The 22,567-nt window shown below is 36.4% G+C and overlaps 1 protein-coding gene across 1 annotated transcript; it reads right to left on the bottom strand.

The window, feature by feature from the left end:
* Nucleotides 1-595: 595 nt before the first annotated feature.
* Nucleotides 596-19,178, bottom strand: LOC144435257 (TPR repeat-containing protein DDB_G0287407-like). Its single transcript, XM_078123844.1, has 25 exons — nucleotides 18,739-19,178; nucleotides 17,907-18,083; nucleotides 17,236-17,379; nucleotides 16,390-16,678; nucleotides 15,723-15,830; nucleotides 14,318-14,658; nucleotides 13,659-13,820; nucleotides 13,314-13,418; nucleotides 12,957-13,024; nucleotides 12,403-12,487; nucleotides 12,121-12,260; nucleotides 11,320-11,431; nucleotides 10,137-10,282; nucleotides 9,676-9,835; nucleotides 8,825-8,920; nucleotides 7,603-7,757; nucleotides 6,784-6,883; nucleotides 6,070-6,225; nucleotides 5,413-5,531; nucleotides 4,948-5,092; nucleotides 4,676-4,787; nucleotides 3,992-4,235; nucleotides 3,335-3,542; nucleotides 1,851-2,069; nucleotides 596-1,454 (listed from the first exon to the last, which is right to left on the bottom strand). The coding sequence occupies exons 1-25, from the start codon at nucleotides 19,063-19,065 to the stop codon at nucleotides 1,425-1,427; spliced, it is 3,948 nt and encodes a 1,315-aa protein (XP_077979970.1). The 5' UTR covers nucleotides 19,066-19,178; the 3' UTR covers nucleotides 596-1,424.
* Between the last annotated feature and the right edge of the window lie 3,389 nt (nucleotides 19,179-22,567).

The following is a 22,567-nucleotide window of genomic DNA, read 5'->3' as shown; positions in this document are numbered from 1 at the left end:
TTAAGAACAGTCTACATGATATGAAAGGTAATTTCGTATAAAATATATGGCAGACACGGCCATTGTTTTGATGATAATTGTATCACTTAAAATCAAATAAAATTTAATATCTGTAATTCTTTCTATACATCGAAACAGTTTCTGGACAATATAAATCTTTAACTATTACATCTAAATGTGTATACTTTCATCTGTAAATCTGTTTTTATTCGTTTTTCAATAAAATGTCTCATTCAAAGTCGCACTAGCTGCAACTGCATTTTTTAAACACTATTTTGTTAGATATAATGCCTTATCTCAATATTAGATACCACCGAGGTGTAAGTCTTTTAGAATCATCTATAGTAAAGTATATAGTAAACGTGTGTGTGCGCGTGCGCTTAGCTGTACGCATAACACGCGTACGCTGGAAAAAAAACACGTGATGAAATTGTATTTTAGGTTATGGACTCTAAAATCAGTGCCCTCATCGACCAGAACACATTGAATTTGCACACTAAACGTAATTATTCACGAGTCATGCCGTGAAATAGTAACAATATTTTATTCAATATTATGATAAAAAGATAATAACATTGAATACATTACAGTTAATTATATATGCATGGCATTGGGGCTCAAAAAATAACAACGCTCGTCTAACTTATACCCTGGTGACAGACAGACAGACAGACAGACAGACAGACAGACAGACAGACATACAGACAGACAGACAGACAGACAGACAGGCAGGCAGGCAGACAGACAGACAGACAGACAGACAGACAGACAGACAGACAGACAGACATTATATTGCAATTTATATAACATTTTATCGAATTCCTTGAAATCAAAACTGTGAACCTTTTAATTTTTTTATATTATATTTTAAAAGGACAAAGCCCATGACATATGACAAAGTCTTGGATGAGGCCAACTACTTTGAAATTTCCAAGAACGTGGTCCCTGCCTGAGGCGCTTTCTTCCGCAGTAGGTGTGACACGCAATCCGTCTCTAAAAGCAAACCATTGAATTTCCCCCTTTGACAAAACTAGAGATTCGTGAAAATACAATCACCATTTTAAAGATGTTATGATGATAACGAAATAAAAACAATTGGCCTTTCTAACAGAAGAGCTAACATCAACGACAAAGTCGATAAAAGTAATCATAATTATATATACGGCATTTATCAATATTTCATATACGGACGTGTTTTACTTTAAAATGTATCTCCGTCCATTTTCTTGTAAATAATTATCAGTTAAATACGCATACTGTTCGTACATTTGCGATTGCAATTGTGATTCCCTGTACTGTATTTTAATCGCAGTATTGGTTTACGCATTCACACTAATGCTACGATTCAAAAGTGGTTGAAGTCTTATTCTAGCGTCTTCAGAGTTTCTGGTACCTGTAACATGACCTCACAAGTGGTTGGAGTCTTATTCCAGCGTCTTCAAAGTTTCTTCTATCTGTAACAAGATGCCAAGTAAAACCTCAGGCCAATAAATCTATAGTGGGCTGAGGTAAAACTTAGATATCAATACATATCTTGGAAGGCCTTAAAGAGGAACAATGACGTAGCTGTTTACAGAATACAACCATTGGCAAACGTATCTCTCCATCATTTGACATGTAAAGAAAGCCTCACATCTATTGGAGCAATAGCCCCAGCAATACACTCTATTTTGTCAGTGCATATGTATGTTATAAACACAGGATAAAACCTTTAATCACATGAAGTTAACAATTACATGGTTACAATTAGGGAAGTAACTATAGCGGATCGGAGCTACACTATAGGATATATTATCGAGTGTTGATATAATATATGTATTATCTGTTATTGACTGTGAAATCCTCCTTACCTGGTTAGCCTTCACATTGTCATCTTTCACTACTTCTAGCGCCATCTGTAACTCCTTCTTTCCTGCTTCAGTTTCTCCCTTGGCTATCAGTGCTTTACCAAGGGATTCCAGTATATCTGCGTCATTTGGATGTAACTCTATGGCCTTCCTTAATAGAGCTATTGCCTCATCGTATTCTGCCAGTTCAGAGTGTGCCTTTGCAAGATAGCACAGTGGATTCTGAAATATAATTTGTTAATTGAAGACATTCAGGTACAGTACCATTTTTCACAAGATCTGTACAACCTGCCGCAATTTGTGCGCAATTCTTTCGCAAAGAGGTAGCAAAATAATCCCCATGTTGCATTGAGATTACATTAGTGATCATTAGTATTGTCTGACCAAGCGAATCATGCAAAAAGTCTGCGATAGCTTTGCCATTGAAAAGAAGGGGGCCTTTCGATATTGTATAATTTTTGACTGGCTTTTTTTTTTTACAAAAGATGCACCGTTACTTTTGCAAAACATGACAACACCGCACAGGTGTTAGTGAGATCACAAGGCTTTCGACCAATGAGCAATTGATGCGTAAACATAAACAACTTATTCGCAAGCTGCAACGAGTACTTGGCAAACATAAACAAAACAAATGACAATCCTGAACAATCATCTGCGCAGTCGCAAAAGCTATATTAAACAGGACTTTCGCATTTGTATGCGAAAAGTGCAAATCTCAAGTGCAGGTTTTGTGAAATTGGTTCATGTTGTCCATTTAATACGTATATTAAACTCTGTTAATTATAGTTTACTGTTTATAGGACAGATAGACCTGGTTGCGCCAACCCATCACAGTTTATTACATACACTGATTGCACAGAGGTGACTTATTTATCTGCATGCACTGTGAAAAATGTATATTTTACATTATGTATTAAAAGGAGAACCCCAATCCAGGAAGTAAAGTCATAAACTTTGGGTTCTGGAGAGTCATTTCATGATTTTTACATCATCATCTACAATTACTTGCGATTTCAGAAAAAAACACTTAAGATTTATCTTGTACCTTTGTAGGGTACCTTTGCTATGGGACATTGCATAATTTTATACAAAATATAAGTGAATCCAGACACTGAGTCGTTGCTCAAGTCTGAAAGTTAGAATAAAATGTGAATTTGGTATCTTACTGAGAGCAGTACTGATATGGATGTTATTAACCCCTTTGTTAAGCTACCATTCACTACAACATCACAATTCAGAAGCAGATTATGGAAAGATTTATAAATACTTTCACTCGATCCATATCTTAAAGTTCAAACGGATAATTAGATCAGACTCGATGGAAAATCATCGTAAACCACAGCCTCTTTTACGACACCGTCCAAGACGCACTGCCCAGTTATTTCGCAGGGTCGAGGAAGAAACAACAGCTCTGGTTTATATATATTTGAGAGAATGCTTTGGAAGGAAATCATCATCTGCCTAGATATTAATTGAGAGCAACTAACCCATTCCTCTGGAAATATTTCTGTTGCTATGGTGAGGAATTTCATTCCCTCTCTCTTCATGTCGTTCGCTGAATACTCTTTGTAGACAAAGTTGTATGATTCAGATTCGTATTTCCCAATTTTAAGAATATCAATCATTCTCTGGGTCTGTTTTCTTACAGCTGTGCTTTCGGCCAAACACTCCAGAATGTCGTCGTCTTTTGGGAATCTAAAAGAGTGAAACTATTTGTTGGTGAAATCAATACGGAAAATGCCAGTTACATTTCTTTCAAAGGTATTGCAGATAGTGTAGGGTATCGGTGTTTAAAGGTTTGAATGCTCTCAACAAGATGTAATTTTTAGAAAGTGACATTTAAAATAATCACCAAATCACATGCTATAAAAATGGAGGGAGGGAGGAGGGAGGGATGGGGGAGGGACAGGGAGAGATGGAGAAATGGATGGATGGATGGATGGATGGATGGATGGATGGACGGATGAACGTTCGTAACATACGCATGTACAGGGAGTCCTGGTTACATTCCAAGGGGCAGTAATTTCAATATATGGACAAACTGAACTCTTGAAGGCATGTATACACTGTAAGATTACTTTTAGACAGTTATGATTCAAAAGAAATCTAACAAAATGACAAACTGTTATTGTTGCTACGTATACCTGGATGCGGCATATTCAACTGTATGCTCATATCGTCGTTTAGGTCTTTCGTCTTCAGGTAGATACGAATCAAGTTCATCAAGTGCGACGAAGTGTATAGATTCTGCAAAGCTAGCATCTAGCATTCGTTCTAGTAGTTTCGTCGCATCCTTATTTCGTTCTTTCTCCATGTAGAATTTTAACATACGACGGTTTAGACCAGGTAAAGTAGTTTCAAATCTTCCCTGTTTATGAAGGGTTTCGCCTAGAAGTCGAACAAGGATAGTGTGATATATATTCAAATAAAGTCCCATAGGTTAGAGTTCAACATGATATTTCTACTTACGAAGCCCGATGCTATTATTTGAAGAACTCTATTATGTGATTTTTACTCTTACTTTCATGTACCTAACAATTACACATTTCCAACGTTGGGGGTGCTGTACAATGATACATCAACATCTCTGTGCAGTATTCGGTGGGGGGGGGGACTAAGCTAGAGTTCATGTTTTGGGACAGCCATGACAATATGTGACAGCACTGTGGGGAAGGGGCTGCTAAAAAGTTCTTGATTGAAATATTTTCTCCCCATCAACATCCCCATCCCCCACCCTACCCTACCCCACCCCACGCTAATACACAATGCGATAGCTAATCAGAGTGGTTTGTGATTCCACAGAATCAAATAAACATATGGTTACATGCCTGCGAAACTAAAGTATGGATGGCCTTCTTCCTCTCTGCCTGCCAATGAGTATGCAATAGCCATGTTTTCCATTACAAATAGAGTCTGCTTATGCTCTTCCCCATAACATTCCTGAAAATGCAAAAACATACAAATGACATTAGTTAACCCGGTAGACAGACAGACAGACAGACAGACAGACAGACAGACAGACAGACAGACAGACAGACAGACAGACAGACAGACAGACAAATGAAACAAGCAGAGGGTCTGATAAAGAGTTGATACTTACCAAATATATGCTATGTGCTTTTTTGTATTTTTCTAAAGCTTCATCATACTTCTTTTGGTGTTGAAGGAAAACACCGTAATTCATGAGTTTGGTCGCTGTGTCATGATGTCTTTCACCTAGTGCCTTAACGGTCGCCTCGTAAGACCTGTTAGTAGGGAGACGGGTGTTGAATCAATATGATAGAATTCAGCTTGATGACCATATGACAAAGAACCAAAGTACTATACATGAACTCATACACGTACAATGACAATAATGATGATAACGTCATTATGATTTCAAAAAAGAGCCATAACAACAAATACCGTACAGTCCATACATGACAAAATGGAACAAGAAATATCAAAGCTAGTCTAGCTTGTACCCCTAGTAACATACAAGAAGACACATGAGTAAGGAACAAACACGTATTTCAAAACCTTTTGGGCGACATGTCCTTGGTCAAATAATATAAACAGGCCATACCTTTCATATAATGGGGCAGCCTTGTCCAACTCTTTCAAATTTCTGTAGCAGACAGCAAGATTGTTGAGACAGCCAGTGTAATTGGTATTAAAACTCCCAAAGTAACATATTTCATATACCTGTTGTAAGAAAGAATGTCAAATATCATAGAGTATGTATGTATGTATGTATGTATGTATGTATGTATGTATGCATTTATGTATGTGTGTGTATGTATGTATGTATGTATGTATGTATGTATGTATGTATGTATGTATGTATGTATGTATGCATTTATGTATGTGTGTGTGTGTTTGTGTGTGTGTGTGGATGGATGGATGGATGGATGGATGGATGGATGGATGGATTTACGTAGATAGTAGGTCGGCAAATACCAGTAGCTATAGCAGGTTATGGGCAGGTATAGGCAGGTAGTTATAGATAGGTAGGCACGCACGATAAACAATTCCTCGAGGGTGCAAGGACTACATCAGTCCGATTCGTAATGGTCTCATGGGTCAGGAATCAGCCCAAAAAAACATCGGGAGGACGGTTGTTCAGGGTTTGGGCAATAATCGAGGTTTTGGGACTCTGACTAATATCCAAACAAATTTATTCCCAGTCATTTAAAAATAATTATTACTAGTATTACTGGTTTAGCTTAGTAAACAGACTCACCTCAAGTGCTATATTGAAATATTCAATCGCCTCACGATACTTCTTTTGGTTCAATAGACATGTTCCAATGTTATTATTTGAAGTTCCGATGTAACTATGGTTTTCATGAAGAGTTGCTTTATGCATTTCCAGACTTTGCTTGTAATAATCCATAGCCTGTAACATTGAGAAAATGATAGAGATTTTGTTTTACAATTCTATATATATAATAGTACATATTACAAGTTTTAACAATTTACCTGTCGGTGTGGTGTATACACTAGTATACTGTTTGAATTTTTTGGTAATGCATCTATATGATGAATTTTGGGAACTATTTGGGCACTAGTTTTGTAATGAGATACGGTTAAAACTGCCAAGACATACACGAGAAAGGCAAATACAGCCCGTTTCAAGTTACCGTTGATGGCGCTGTTTGACACCACTACGCAGAAACCAATAAGAAACTGCAAATGCTACACTTTAAGAATAAGATAGTAACATGTTTCTTGCCACATTTTGTGTAAATGAAATGAAATAACGTGCTCCCTTTTCAGATACTCCCATCAAATGTAGGCTTCAAATATTGGCGCCTGTGTGTCTGACTCTAGTTGCTTTACGTTTAAGTGGCTATCTTGCTATCTCAATGTAGAATATGCAGTTTGTGTCTGCATGGTTGCATCAAACAGAACCGATGAACGGTAACTTGAAACGAGCAAATAAAAATGCACACACCTTATCGTATTTCCTCTGGCCTTGATTCAGCAAGGCCAATCCATTGAACGTGACAGCAATATCTGATTTGGTAAACTTCTTTGGCAATGTCTCTAATAACCTAGAAGGTAAATCATTTTTTTAATGATATCATTGATGAGGACATAGATCCTTGGGTGAACATTTCAGTGTGTCTATGGTGTGAATAAATGTTAACGATGACACTATCTTCTTTATACTCATTTCTCAGTTTCAACCCGTATCAGTCTACTCCGTACTGAGTGTCAATATTTAGACCACGAATCATGCCAATAGAATGAACAGACTCAAATAATACACAGGGATTATAAAACCACATTCTACTGCCAACCTGAACTTGACCGATGAATAGGAAAGTTCAGGACAGGGAGCACCGTGAATAATCCAGGGGTTTCCATTCTAAAATTAGATCACGTCACTTTTGTTCTCCTCGTTTAGTCACAGTATAAAAAACAAAGCTGTTATTAAGTATGGTAGCTCTCATCCAAAAGGGTAAGCTGATTGGCTACTTCGTCAATTCTATGGTACCACAACATTGCCTGAATCGAATTGCATTGACACATTTTTTGCTTCTGAAGGTATGTCACGTCAACGTCTTTATGGGGTAGCAGTTGACTCTGATAAGTTCAAAGGAACTCTATGATTGGGAAATTTCAACTGAAAGGTATTGTTCTATAAAGGTATTTTGTAACCGTAGGGCGTATTGCATGTAACACATAAAGCTTTGTATTGTCTGACTTCAAGGGGAGCGATTAGTAATTAATACTGAAGAGGTAAAGGAATAAATATAGCAATACTCACTTCTCCTTCACCTCTAAGTTTTCCTTGTGTAATTCCTCACTTTCTCCAAAACGTTCAAGCTCACAGTATAGACAAGCCAAATCATTAATTAGATTAATGTATCTATCTGCTTTGGAATAATCATTATAGATTTCTTCTTTCTTGTATGCATATTTCTGTAAAATATTTAGATAATTGGGTGTTATTCCCCAATATTTTTCTTTCTTACCGGGCCTTTGTCACTTCTCGACTAACGACACATAGTAACAACCTTTAGGTCACGAGTAGTTTCCGGCTCAACGAAGAAAAATATTGGAGAATGACATAATTATACCAGCGCCAGTAATATCAAAGTAATAACAATTTTGAACGTTTTTACTCATATTACGAACACAGCGGAACCAGTGACGTAGACACGCGTTGTCGTGACGTAGTACGACCAGAGTATATAGTCCGTATTTTTTTGTTGAACCTGTCTCGTGCATGGTATAATGACAATAAAAGTGTACAGTTAATTAGTCAAGTCTTTGATTCTCATCAACTATTTATCCCGTATAGTTTTTGTGTTCATACTAACGTAAGATAATATATAAGATGAAAGTATGAGAGATATGTAAAACAAACTCTTCAAACGCTCACATTCTGTCATGGACGGTAGGAGTAAAGGTATAAACAATACTAGTAGTTCGAAATGAAGCACGATATGTGCTAAAGCTAAGAAATTGACAAGAAAGATCAAATATAGCGACGTCGACTTTATTAGGTATAATATGTATAGATGAATGAATCGAGTGTAAATTTCAAAAGTGAAGTCCAATATTTTGTAAAGTGTAGTAAATAAAGGATATTGCTGATAGTGCAAGAATATAAAATTTCAGGATCAGAGCAACACTGTCTCCTACATGCCATTGTTATAAACGTCTCCGTGCTTATAACTATCAAAAAGTGTAGAGAAGACATTGTCGACACTGTAGACAGAATGAATTCCCCGTAGTGTATGAGTATGCCCTATAATGATACGATACAATTCACAATTACTAAGCTCCTAATTGAAATGCATCGGTTATGATGATTTATTTTCCAAACGATGTACCAGCACATTGAGCTTTACCAGTAAAGTTCGGGCTGTGTTTTTTGGAAAATCATCAAACCCTCACTTCTCCAAACATCAGACTACGGACGATGCTTGTTAAAAACTAAACGTGCACAACTGGGTGTACTGATTCATGTGCGCATATCATACCTGTAACTTCAGAGCTCGCTTTAGGAATGGTTCGGAATGCCTAGGATGCCCAAAACAAGTCAGAAAATCTGCTACACTGTACACCACGTATATGAGCTATGGGAAAAATAGGGAAAAAAAACGCATGATTCAAACGAAGCACCCTGATTTGTTTCTTAATAATTCCTTCAAAAACCAAATATGATACAAAACGTCTGGAGTAGAGAAAATACATTGTTGTATCGACTCACCTAATTTGCAAAATTGTTAAAAAACCTGTGACTAATATGTTTCCCTGAATTCTGCTTCCACTGAACGAATCTAGAACGATTGATGTGTTGTCATTTTTCCTTACCAAATGACAGGAAAGGGTCTACAATATCTTTCCGTAAGGAAGATTTTCCGTAGCTTATTATCATGGATGTGTAAATGACTTTGTTTGAAACATTTCGACTAGGCTGAGGTTTCCCAGGTGTACTGCTTACATTGCACGTGTCACTAACGACCACAAAATTAATAAATTAATTATTTAATTAATTAATTAATTCAAAAATGAATTTAAAAAATTATAAAATTAGAGCGAAAGAAGAAAAAAGACGCTCTGATGAGAACAGTATCTTTTCATATATGTATGTATGTATGTATGTATATATATATATATATATATATATATATATATATATATATATATATATATATATATATATATATATATATATATATATATATATATTATGTTCACTAACAGAACCCAATGACCCAAGATTTTAGACTATATACTCGTGGTATTTGCAGGAGTGTTTACGTTGTTCATATTTCTTTCAATTTCAGTCATATGATAACATATAGGAATGGTTACAAAATTGACTTACCTTCCTAGCAGGTGAAAGTGACTCTTTATATCTTTCAAGTCCTTCAGTATACATCAGAGCTACCTGATTGTCTATTGATCTCGTATACAACGATGCTATTTGACTACCCGATGCTTCCATGGCGTTCCAATAGCCATACATGTCGTATGTACAACTGGTTCTGCAAACAAACAGACACAGATATTTGGAAGACAAATAAAGACGGAGGTAGTAGAATGGGTGATGGGATGATACTGTCTCTCTTTTCACTCTTTCTTGACCTCATTTTAGTTACAATAACTTTAACGACAATGATATAATTGATGTTTGGCTCATGCGGCAAGTCAGTAGTTATGGAGTAGTAAAAACTATTATACGTTTGCACAAATTCACACCTGTTTACGGTAACTGCGTTTTACGACAATTACAACACTTTTCCATATTAAAGGATACGGGGGCAGAACTGTGTCTATATAGCTTACGATTGATAAAGAAAAAGGAAAACTGCGAGATGGCCCAAAACTTCTCTCAGTCGCTCATATTCTTCCAACTTTTTAAGATGCCATGGTAGCTCTATAGCAATTCTTTGAAGAGTATTAGTTTCATTGTCGTATCGTGGTCCTAATGTCTGAAAGAAAAATGAGGTGAATATTTGTTTAAAACATATAAAAATTTAAAACGATTCTCCAATATGTATGTCAGCATAGAATGGTTAATACGTTATCTTGTAACCTAACAGATGAGGTGGATCAAAGGGAAAAAAAATTTGTGTGTTGACTCCAGAGGCTACGTGAATCTACGTGTTGCCAGCTTTCCTCTGGGGAGGGGAGTACAGAAAATGTCAGCATGCGTTTATAGAATGAAGACATTCATTTGTTAACATTTATTCAACTTGGCAATAATATGAAAACTTCGATGTCAGTTTTAAGAAATTTCTGAAAAAAAATTCTAACCGCTGATTTGATTTTAAGAAAGGAAAAAAGGAAGGAAGACATGGTTTGCCCAATCTGTAGTTTTGACGGAGAATATTATAGACTCCTTAGCACCGATGTATCCTGTAGGGCAGAAGCAGAACGTTGCCGGACTTTGCTAACGACTTCACTGATATATATGTCTAAGATGGCGATATTTTCGCGAGACTCATTAACTGGTAGTGAAATGCACTGTTACAGTAGTGTGTTTCTGTAACATTACGTAATTAAAGTATTTGCTGTGACACCTGTCAAATACTATTACTAATAGACGACCACTGTTTGCATGCAGATACACAATATGCAAATATATTTACGTTAACTTAAGGAAATATATTTTTATAAAGATTTGTATTTGAATATACAACTTTTATTATTCTGTACATGTCTGTCTGTCTGTCTGTCTGTCTGTCTGTCTGTCTGCCTATTTGTCTGCCTGTCTGTCTGTCTGTCTGTCTGTCTGTCTTTGTCGCTTCTCTGTCTGTCTCTCTCTCCCACTCCGCCCGCCCGCCCGTCTCTCTGTCTCTCTGTCTCTCTGTCTGTCTGTCTCTCTGTCTCTCTGTCTGTCTCTCTGTTTGTCTCTCTCTCTGCCTGCCTGCCTGTCTGTCTGTCGGTCTGTCTGTCTGTCTGCCTGCCTGTCTGTCTGTCTGTCGGTTTGTATTTCACGTCGGACTTCCTTACATAGATAACTTACATTTAGTTTCTTCTCAAAGAAACTTGCAGCCATGGCAACCTTCTTTTTAAAAGTGTTTTCATCTTTACAGTATCTTTCTCTGACGGCAACTGATAGTTCGTCATACGCAAAACTGAGTGAAATAAAATGGAGTAAAATGTAATGTTATTTTGGGGAATACACTCCTGACGACAAATAATGTAAGATAACAAATGCATGACGTATATAGCGAAATACTTTTAAATAATTACTGTGTACAAAAGCGGCTTGAATCTTCGACTAGTTTAATACCTGTCACCTGAGCGGGATTTTTCAAGAAGTCTCCGGCAGTGATTAAACTGTGTACATCGCTGCATCGGTCAGTGCAACATAGTATCATCACTGATCATCTACTATGGAAATTAAGTACAACACGTAACAGATAACTATTTCAGCTTCTTGCCCCATTCACTTACAACGTTCATATCAGGAGTAAAATAACAATATATTGATTGCTTTAATTATCAGCTCAGTAGTGGTAGCTCTAAATGTAATCTATCCGTATACAATGTTTACTCATTGAGAAGGGTAGACCCTAGCTGGTCTCAAACAGTGAATGAATTGTCAATCAAACTTGTCAACATTCTGTTTGTGATACAGTTGGGTTTCGTCTGCTGGGTGACATTGTTTACAAATTTGAGTACATTTAGAGTGACCACTACTGGGCTGATAATTCAACAGTTTTGTTTTACACCTTATCCGAACGTTCTTAGTGAATGGGGCAAGTAGCTGAAACGCTTTAGTTATCTGTTACACGTTGTATGTACAATGCAGTTGACTTACTCATACAGTCCAGCCCTATCTATAAAGAAATCTTCCATCAAGAAAAAAATTGCTGACCACACGTGATCAGATATATTGGCGATTTCTTTAATTTCTTGATCCGATACTCCGCGTCTTGATACTAGAATGCTGCACATTATCTGAAAAAATAATACAAAATTAATAGTGCAAAATGCCTTTAATTCGTCTCCGAGGAGAATTGTGGTAAAATCTATTCTTTTGGCCTAGTATATCCATTGTGTTAGCTATGACAAGACAGAATTGGTTAGATATCCACTTTACCTTAGATATTATGTTCTCCTTGGAGTCGGCTGAGTTGAAATCAGTTTCAAGTCCATGCAATATCTTTGCAAACAGTTCTTTGGTACTGTTTAAGACATAACAAATGATATAATAATTAAGCAACATTTGGGGATTCTGTATTCTTTGATGGAATATGGGGTGGAAACAAATTTCCAAAATTTTCTTTCCTGCATGGTATACTTTTGAGATTCTCACTAATGGAAGATCCGTCGAAAGTTCATTGACCTGAAGTACATGAACGTTCAGTACGCATGTATCATTGATCGTACGTCACGAGTCTAACTAAAGGCCAGGATTTCAATCCCAAGTTCTTGCATTAGTGTTATCTCATCGGTGAAGTCATAAGAAAAAGGACCATTCTTTTGTTTGGAACCGAGTCTTTCAAATACGAATCTTGATATAGTCATCGAAGAATGAGTACACTTTTGTGACAGATGTCATTTAAATGCTCAAACTGCTGTCTATGTCAAAGATTAGATTCACACATTTGTGGAAGACATCAGGGTTACAAGAAATATAAAGAAAACAATTACCTGTTGGCTCCCATAAGGAATTGGATGTGGTCTTCAAGTCGCCAGAAATCTCCAAAATTACACAGCTCCTGAGGATGATGATTTCAATCAGTAAAATATTGGAAATTGACATATCTATTTTATCACCTATTGATTATCTTTACGGTAATCTAATAATCAAACCATAGCAATCTCAGATATCACCACCACGATATATCTTATAATAAAGTTACATGGGTCTTTTTACAGAAAGTAATGATCAGAGCATAACACTACAGTCTATCGCATATATTTATTGTACATACAATCTACAGGTAGGAAAAGTAATTGTTTGAGACAGAAAGTGTTGGTTTCATGGTATGCGTATCATAGATTTACCTGGATAAAAGTCTTCAGATAGAGGGCGTTTGCCGTCTGTTCCTTACTCACAATCATTTCTATACTGGAAGGTGTCAACTCTTTTCCACGCAGAGCAAGTAGTTCCTGAAAAGGAAAAATAACTATACGTTGACCATGACTAAACAAAGAGTCAATATCTGTGTTAAGTCTCAACAACACTACGTATATTGTTTTAAACCGTGACTTTACATTTGTTGGTAGATTCTATAATTATTTGGGATTTTTAAGATCAGCTGTTTCATCGATATATTTCTTTCTGAACCAACTTACATGTATTTTTCGAAAAAATAAAGAAAAATTAACGACAACAATTACAGACCATACCTTAATCATAATTTTTCTGTCCTCCATCTTAAGTGGTCCTACAACCAATGTATCCCAGTGACGTTCTTCAATCAATACCTTTGTTTTACTAGTATCACTAGTTAGACTGGACACTAACATCGACACACCTTTTGGTAGTTCGGTAGGTAACCAAATCAGTTCCTACAACGAATGATATCAAATTGTTCTGAAATTAGCATTTCATGTAGTGCATAATTGTGGTATTATACCTGTATGTCATAACATGCAAACGTCACTCACTAAATGCAGTTTGGTGAATGATCATACGTGAGAAGGGAAACCCCGAAATACAAATATGCATAGACTTGGTCGTTGATTTAATTAGCAAATTTATTCAACACGAATAGGACCACTGCCTATCATTATACAAAGGAAAAGGAAACAGACAATTGAAGAGAACATGACAAAAATATAAACTCTTAAATGTATCAATTTACAAAGACTGTAAGGATTTCTCCCTCTATTTCACTTTCAATCTAACAAGTCTATTTAAGGTATAGACTGGTAGACAGACAGACAGACAGACAGACAGACAGACAGACAGACAGACAGACAGACAGACAGACAGACAGACCAGTGTCCATCATCAGTGATAAGGTACAATAAGCATTGATAGAGGTAAAACTGTGTAAACCAACCTTTCTCGTCTCATGTGTAACATTCATTTTATTCAATGCATCAATAATGATTACTGCACGTTTACCACTATCCGAAATTTTCTGTAGAATCTTATCAAGTTCTTGAAGGAGTTCATATGTCTTCTTGTCACTTAGGTCCTTAAATCTATGTTTCAAGTCTTTCTTCTTCTTTGAAGACGTTGGGTCCGATGATGAATCCTTCTTGGAATCTTCTTCCTTAGTCACTTCGTTGTCGTTCTTTTCATCTTTTTGTGATTTATCGTCTCCGATTTCTTCACCGCATTTTTCTTCGAACTGAAGAGTCAGTTCTTTTATCATCCTCACTAGAATGTCTTTCTCCTCTTTGATAATTAATAGAAAATGAAAATTGTCAAGTGTTTAGATTCACCCAACTTATAGTATATAGCTAAAATTTCAGTTTGGTTATCTGAATAAAATCTATCTTATTTGCTACCAGTTTTCTAAAAAGTTTCATCATGATCTGTCGATTTGTTATTGTAATCCATCTTTTGATGTTTACAATCTACAGATGTACAACAATGTTCGACCAATTGTATATCTCTTAGCCTGTCTCAAGCTGTGCTAAAACTACCTACTAACAGCAAGTTTCTCTATTGATCACAGTGTAATCTTTCATTCCCTGATATTTAATAGTAAACAAATTGTTGACAAGACCAAGGCTGGCTAGTCACTACACAGATAATATGACACACATACACTCACTCAGTTCACTCAGACAGTAAACAAACAACTCCAACATTCGATGTTAAATTAGCAACTAGAACACAATACAACATTGCAACTACCAGATTAGATATCCCACAGTGTCCCTATCCTGAAGACTCTACTTAAAACACCACTGGTGAAATGTACACTAATTAAACATCAGGGAGTGAAAGATTACACTGTGTCTGTGATCAATAGGGAAACTTACTGCTATAGTAGGCCGTCGTACAGCTTGAGACAGGCTAACTGGATACAGTTGGTCAAACACTGTTGTATTTTGCTCGCAATAAAAGATATACTTTAACATCGAGACGTTCATCTCACATATCTAAGATTGTATCGCAAATTGAGAAAGTTTAACAAATTGAAAGCTAATTAGTCTATCATATATACCTTATCGTGTGTATCTATTGGTATATTTTCTATTACTATATCATCATCAAAATGCATATTGTGACAAATTTATATTTAAATGAATTGACGACTACATTTTAGTCATACGTCATTAGATAACTTATAAAGATAAAACTAAATAAGCTAACAATTTTAAGATTATATACTAATATAAAATATATATTCGGTACTGCGCTGCGAGGATGGGTGGGGTAGATGGGAGGTCGGGCGAGAAATGAGGGATGCTAAGAACAGGAAGCATTATACAATGCATTCTATTACTTACGTGTACTTCTCGGTGCACACCCAACGAAATGATAAACAGTGACGTCATCCGGGTGTCCTTCCTTGTGTCTATGCAACCAGTTTGCCAAGAGAGTTGTTTTACCAAAACCTGTAAAATCATTACAAACATTGTTATTTACTTTGAAAAAGGCAACTGTGTTTTGGGTTGGGTGGATTGAGCTAATCTATCTTTGATCGGAAAATTTGTTTAATAAGTGTGACTGTCATAAAACGTCATACTGTCAAACGATGGAATATTCTATCGTTTCCATTTCTTAGGGCGCCGTCATTTTTTACGATCGGGGGGGGGGGGGTTCGGAGGAATATTCAGGGGGTCCTACATGCAAATAGCCTCAAGCATGTCCTTTTAATTGTTTCCGAAAGTTTTCAGCGCGGGAGGGGGCACCCATAAATTTCCCAGAGGGGTGGGGTGCTTTTTTAAAATCGCAAGGCGATTCCTAACCCCCCCCCTCCCGCCCGCCCCCCGCCGTAAATAATACTTGCTCTCTCATTCTCAATATGTTAATATTTTAGTAACTCCAAGTTTCTCTACTTCTTTCGAAAGCAAGCGCCACTATTCAAATTGTTCTGCATGCATTTTACGTTATTTGTTTACATATAAGATTCATTTTGCAAACAGTGCAAGGGCAGCGTTGTTGTTATTTTACCTGGGTCTCCGAGAACCAACAACGGTTTGTCTGTGTAGCCTTCTACATCACTTCGTACGTGTCTGTCCACTTCCTTCAAGTACTCATCTCCCCCAACGTACTCACGTCTTGCACCGACTCCAAGTCGACTCATGTAGTAAGCATTATGAAGCAATGTTTCTTTTTCACGATCAGAAATCTCTTCAGCTGGATTAGCTAGTACGGTTTCTTCTAGGTATTTCTTGACAGCTTCAAACATCAATGCTGCACCAGTGTGGGGGTCAGCATAACCTTCTACAAATTCAAAGCACTGCAATAGACAAGAACAGCGCCATCAATGTCTGTTTAAAAGTGATTGTATGGGAACGATTTGCAACGAATGGCCTATGTAGTGAAACTATTAAATTACAGTTCAATTTGTCAATAGCAACCATTTAACAAAAATAAAATTATCGACTAATTCAATTATATCCATTTTAATAACGTATGATGATAATTTCACAATATTTTACGAAAACATCTCAGTATATATTTCGTGTTACTGGTAGGTATGCGAGAGAATGTTTTTGCGGCTATAAAGTTATTCATATTTTGATATTTTCCAAAGTTATCTTTATTAGAGTAACGTAAGTACCCCAAAGTGACGAATGATAAACACAGATGTCTTTAACTTAGGAATATTATACAGTCGGTATGTTTAGCTTCTCATTCGTGTAATAGTCTTAGATATGATATTCAACGACACGCATCTACTAATGGAAAATAAAATCTAATGCAAATAAACGTACAGAAATGAATTGCGCGGATTTCAACCCTAAGTTACGTCACATGTTAATCTATCATCATTAATCCAACTTACAAACTTACCTTATCTTTTGTTCCTTTCACCTTCTCTTTGAGGTCATTCAATAGTTGACCAGCACTGGCTCCGTCTGTATTTGAGGTATATTTGCTCGCTTCATCGTCATCACCTGATGACCATAGCCTCGATTCCATACCATCATCATATTCCTGAATCAAATGAAAAAAAATATATATTATAATTAAGTTACCGATTGCGACAATAACGTTTCACGTTCAATTGACCATACAATGCCATGTATATGGAACTCTCCGTGTCACTGTATACCTTACGCGTAGGTGAAAAAAAAAAACCAAATATGATTCAATCTTGCGAACTACCCTACCTTGTCCCTGAAGAAGAAATAAGCTGGTTTGTTGCTAAGGTAATTAAGACCATACCTTGTCTCTGAAGAAGGAACAAGCTGGTTTGTTGCTAAGGTACTTAAGATCACTGAAACCTTGTCTCTGAAGAAGAAACGAGCTGGTTTGTTGCTAAGGTGATTAAGATTCTACCTTGAGCTTGTCTCTGAAGAAGAAATAAGCTGGTTTGTTGCTAAGGTACTTAAGATCATACCTTGTCTCTGAAGAAGAAACGAGCTGGTTTGTTGCTAAGGTGATTAAGATTCTACCTTGAGCTTCTATTGTCTCTGATGGAGAAACGAGCTGGTTTGTTGCTAAGGTAATTAAGATCATACCTTGTCTCTGAAGAAGAAACAGGCCGGCTTGTTGCCAGGGTGATTGAGATGACCATGAAGAAACTCTAATTCAGTAACGGAACGGTCTCTGTACTGGTTCACCCACGGATACTTGATTGCTGCAACGTCAAAACTTCTCTGTAAGAGTTCATCCTTTTCCCCGTTCCATCCATATCGCTATAATAGGTCGATGAAATACATGCATTATGAAATTGAGTGACATTTATGTTTATTCTATTCAAATTATAAAAAGTTATGGTAGTTAATTAGCAGACAATTAATTATATTATCATTCTTAATATTTCTTCTCAAAACGTATTTTTCTCGAACTCATGACCTAAAAAAGCTAATCACATAGTTAAACAATCATTCAAGCGGATGATTTTCACTTTTTCCTCGCTTGTTTTGTGTTATTTGTTTTATAAAAAGAATTGTTGATTTTATTCCACTTTCTAAAACATATTTAGTAGCCAACTAATAAATGGGAACTATAGCATCGCATAACTAAATAAACTACACGATTTTAGTCTGAATTCAAAAACTGCCATTGAAAGCAAGGTCACAGTGACAATGTACTATCATAAAACTGTCAGCGCATTATGGCGATTTTATGCTCACTCTGTAAACGGAACAAATCGACATATCATGCTTTGATATCAGTACTCGAGTTGAACCATACATGGATCTATTATCGATTACATCCGTTGACCGGTAACTTTGATTCATTTTAAAGTCGAGATATTTAACATTGGCTTTATTTTTTACAAAACAGCCATTTATATATGATATATATTATGAGTAAATATTTATTTTGCCATCATTTAATATTCACCTGTCCAAAAAATCCAACGAAAAGGTCACTTCTGTCGACCTCTCTCAGACACACTTCCAGTGTACCAGCATTAGATGTCTTCTCTGAAGTGATACCCCATCTCAAATCAACCGGTACGAATTCGTAGCCAGCTTTGCTGCACATACTGGACAATCTAGGCCAGTATTTCTTCGTCAGTTCATGACGTTCCTGTTCAAGACCTCTGAACGGAGAGCTGAAAAACACTCGTACAATACGTCTCTCCTTCGTTTCTTTTCGCACGCCATGAATGAAACTGATAGCACGCTGAACCTTTCGTAGGGATTTCTTTCCGTCGTTTTCCTCCATGTCTGTTTACGACATGGAATATCGTAGGGAAAGCGGGTCTGTGTAGCTACATAAATACCTGGAGACCCTTATTCTTGAGACGTCGCTACAACAGCAAACTACTTCAGCTAACACACATGTCATTTCATTGTGTCTTGACGGGGACACTCCTTACATCGTGAACACTGGCATACATACATGTATACGTACACGTCTTAGCAACACACACACAAACATTGAATGAATGAAACGTCATGTGACCTTACAATTGACGACCTAGATAATTGTTCATATATGTACAAGCGCACTTTGCATTGATTTGAATTGAATTTGATCAATGCCATGCCACACAGCCCTGTATAATTTTATAATACCAAAAACACAACGACGATTTTAGCTAAATTAAGATAAAAGCTTGTTTAGCTTATAGCACCGCTGTTTCGTAGGGTTTTTTCAATTTGATATACTATAATTTTACATATTCATTTTGCCAGTAGATATAAAGTTCTACATATTAATTGTTCTATGATCTTAGATTCTCTTCTCTGAATGGTTATTAATCCAAATAACTGAATATGTTTTCTACTAGTATACAAATTTACTGTTTTTGGTCTTGAAAATTTCCTAATTTGAATATTTCCAAATCTTGAGCAAATTTTAGTCGAGGCTGTACTGTAGGTTAGTAAACGTGGTTGGCAGGGTTTGAGTTGGAGTTTAGCTTTGGGGAGGTCATGTATTTCCATATAACTCGTTTATATTGTATAAATACAGGAATTGGTAACTTGGGGGTAATGTGACCCAGTCAAGTTCGCTGTCATGTGTAGCGCCACCTATCAGCTAATCGTGCAATAGGCCTGATATCAAGGCCTTGGTGTAAATCGTTCAAGTAGATATTTTTGTCCTATCTCTGTGATCACAGACGGAAAATCGCTTTGATATCCTGACACATGTACATTACCTTTTTGGCAAAACTAACGTCATAACCTAAACATGTAAAATTGACAGTACATGTATATAAGTTTTCTATATATTGACATCACAAAACGTGTTTTCAGTGAGAAATCTGGTGATATTTCTGTCGCGTAAAACTAATGCAACCCATTCAACCTTATTTTTGGTGTTAGGAGATCGGCAAGGACAAACTGAAATCGATGAGCTATGGTGCTGTGTGAAACTAGTTGACACTTTTTTGAAAAATGCACTGAAGTGCGAAACTAGTTGACTAAGATTGAGACTATATGTTGTACTCATTTACTGCAGAAACCAGTCGACACTTTTTGTACTCAAGTAGCTATACTGTACTTATTATATCGAATTATCCCAAACGTAACACAAAAACAGATATAAACACATTCATTAAACAACTAGGGGACACCCCCGGGCCAACTTGAAATCCCAGTTACTCTATTCGTCATGGCCTGCTTCATATACTAAACCAAAGAAAGACAGCCCCTGGTTTGAGTGTGGAGATAACAACCCCAATCAGTGTAGATGCTAGGAAGTAAACTAATAACATTAACTGCAAAACTTGCAAGTTGCTTCTTAAATCTGAGAACGAGGTTCAACATAACTCCTCTACGAAACGAAATCAAGACGTTTAACAGATTTAAGCTATAGCGGTCTGTTTCATCCACTAACACTACAAGTTTGTTTAATATATGTAATCTTTATACAGGACTTCAAAACACAAAAACTAATAAAGAACAAAAGTATTTCGTTTAGCCAATAAAGAACAATAAATATCCAATAGCTGAGTTTTTATTTCATTCACGCCGACCGATCAAACTATATCATCGACAAGTTTTCAAAATCAAATATTTCACATTAAATGTGAAATATTTGAGATGTCGATTTTGAAAAAAAATTCGATTTTAGAAAGAAAACTACTTTTAACCATACAACCTATGACGACTCACACGGTCGACGTTCTTAGAAAGAAAGCTATCAGCTGTCACCGTACAGTGATCACCACCTTATTATGGGTGACCATGTCGTTTTATGTCTTTTCTTGTTTGTAATACACATTTCTTAGTGTACCTGAAGGGGCAGTAGAGCCAATCTAGCTCTCAATAGAGCGTCTAACCAAGTTTGACAGCTATAACCCTAATATCATAATGTCCCTCATTTTTCTGGGTTATATATATACGAGGTACGGTATGCAACTTATACATTGGGCCCATTGTATTTCAGTCTTGCCAATTTTGATTTACTACTACATTTATATCTTCAATATGTAAAACAAAGTAATAACTTCAGGGGTAATAATCAGATTCTAGGTTTTCTTCTGACGGATTTTCATCTCTGACTGCCATGCTTTTATAAAGTGATACATTATCATCAATGACAGGTAAAACACCAATACTTGTTTTTGCGTATAATTTGGCTCAAGCTCGCACGCACGCACTCACACACACAACACACACACACATATATATAGACAGACATGCACACAGACAGACAGACAGACAGACAGACAGACAGACAGACAGACATGCACACAGACATGCAGGCAGACAGTCAGACAGACAGACAGACAGACAGACAGACAGACAGACAGACATGCACACACACACCAATCGGAGCACAAACACATGCACAGACAGACAGACAGACAGACAGACAGGCAGGCAGGCAGGCAGACACATAGATACACACACACGTAAACAGACAGACACACACACACACGTAGACACATTGTCCATTTCAATAGCATTATTGATGTTCAGTTAACAGTTGTGCTTTAATAAACAAGGAAATCACACAAAAAAATCTTCTAATTCAATATTTATTTCATTTTTAGAGATATTGTACTCTGGTAACAATATGGCCGTCACAGAACTGTTACTGTTTGGCATATAATAACATCTTCCACAAAGTGCTTTGTGAATAAATTGTACAACATTAACATCCACTAAGTATCAAAGGTTACACTGTAATAGAAACTTAGCAGTATAAGGGCAATCCTTATATTTCAAAAAAGTACAGCAAAATTGTAGACACAATCAATGACGTCCAAAGTGTATACAATATTGTTAAACTCAATGTTTGGGCAAATCTGAAGTAGTAATAGTAAACTGAATCTACAATTTCTTTACACTTACACTGACGATAAAAACACAACCTTGAAAAACTATAAAGGCACTCTAAATAAGTCAATCTCAAACAGTAAACTTGAGCTGCCTAACTTATAACATTTATCCTGGTAAAATGAGAACACGTTATCGATTTGACTCCTAAATTATAGTACTTAAAACATCTGCTTAGTAAGAAAATCTTTAACCATCTACAAATCTAAAAAGCACTAACATTTCTGACAATGGCACAAAAAATCTAGACAGAATTTTTACATGGATGATCACACAATGTGCTTTTAAAGTTTTCAGAAGTAACAAAAGACAGTGTACTGGTTCACTAAAATGATTCATATAGTTAAATATTGCTATGCATGCATTTCCTGCATATTATTAAAACACAGTATACAACTATATTTCAGAATAGAGATTTCTTCAGTAGAAAGTCTTCA

This window comes from Glandiceps talaboti, chromosome 5 (genome assembly GCF_964340395.1).
Source record: "Glandiceps talaboti chromosome 5, keGlaTala1.1, whole genome shotgun sequence".
Taxonomy (NCBI): domain Eukaryota; kingdom Metazoa; phylum Hemichordata; class Enteropneusta; family Spengelidae; genus Glandiceps; species Glandiceps talaboti.
The sequence above is the reverse complement of the archived record's forward strand: the minus strand, read 5'-3'. Positions and strand labels throughout refer to the sequence as shown.

Excerpts from the sequence above, each read along its gene's own strand:
- LOC144435257 (XM_078123844.1), bottom strand. The coding sequence starts at position 19,065 with ATGGAGGAAAACGACGGAAAGAAATCCCTACGAAAGGTTCAGCGTGCT. Across the intron at positions 16,679-17,235 it reads TGAAAGGAACAAAAGATAAG|TGCTTTGAATTTGTAGAAGG; the intron begins GTAAGTTTGTAA and ends TGTCTATTGCAG. Across the intron at positions 5,093-5,412 it reads GCTGCCCCATTATATGAAAG|GTCTTACGAGGCGACCGTTA; the intron begins GTATGGCCTGTT and ends CCCTACTAACAG.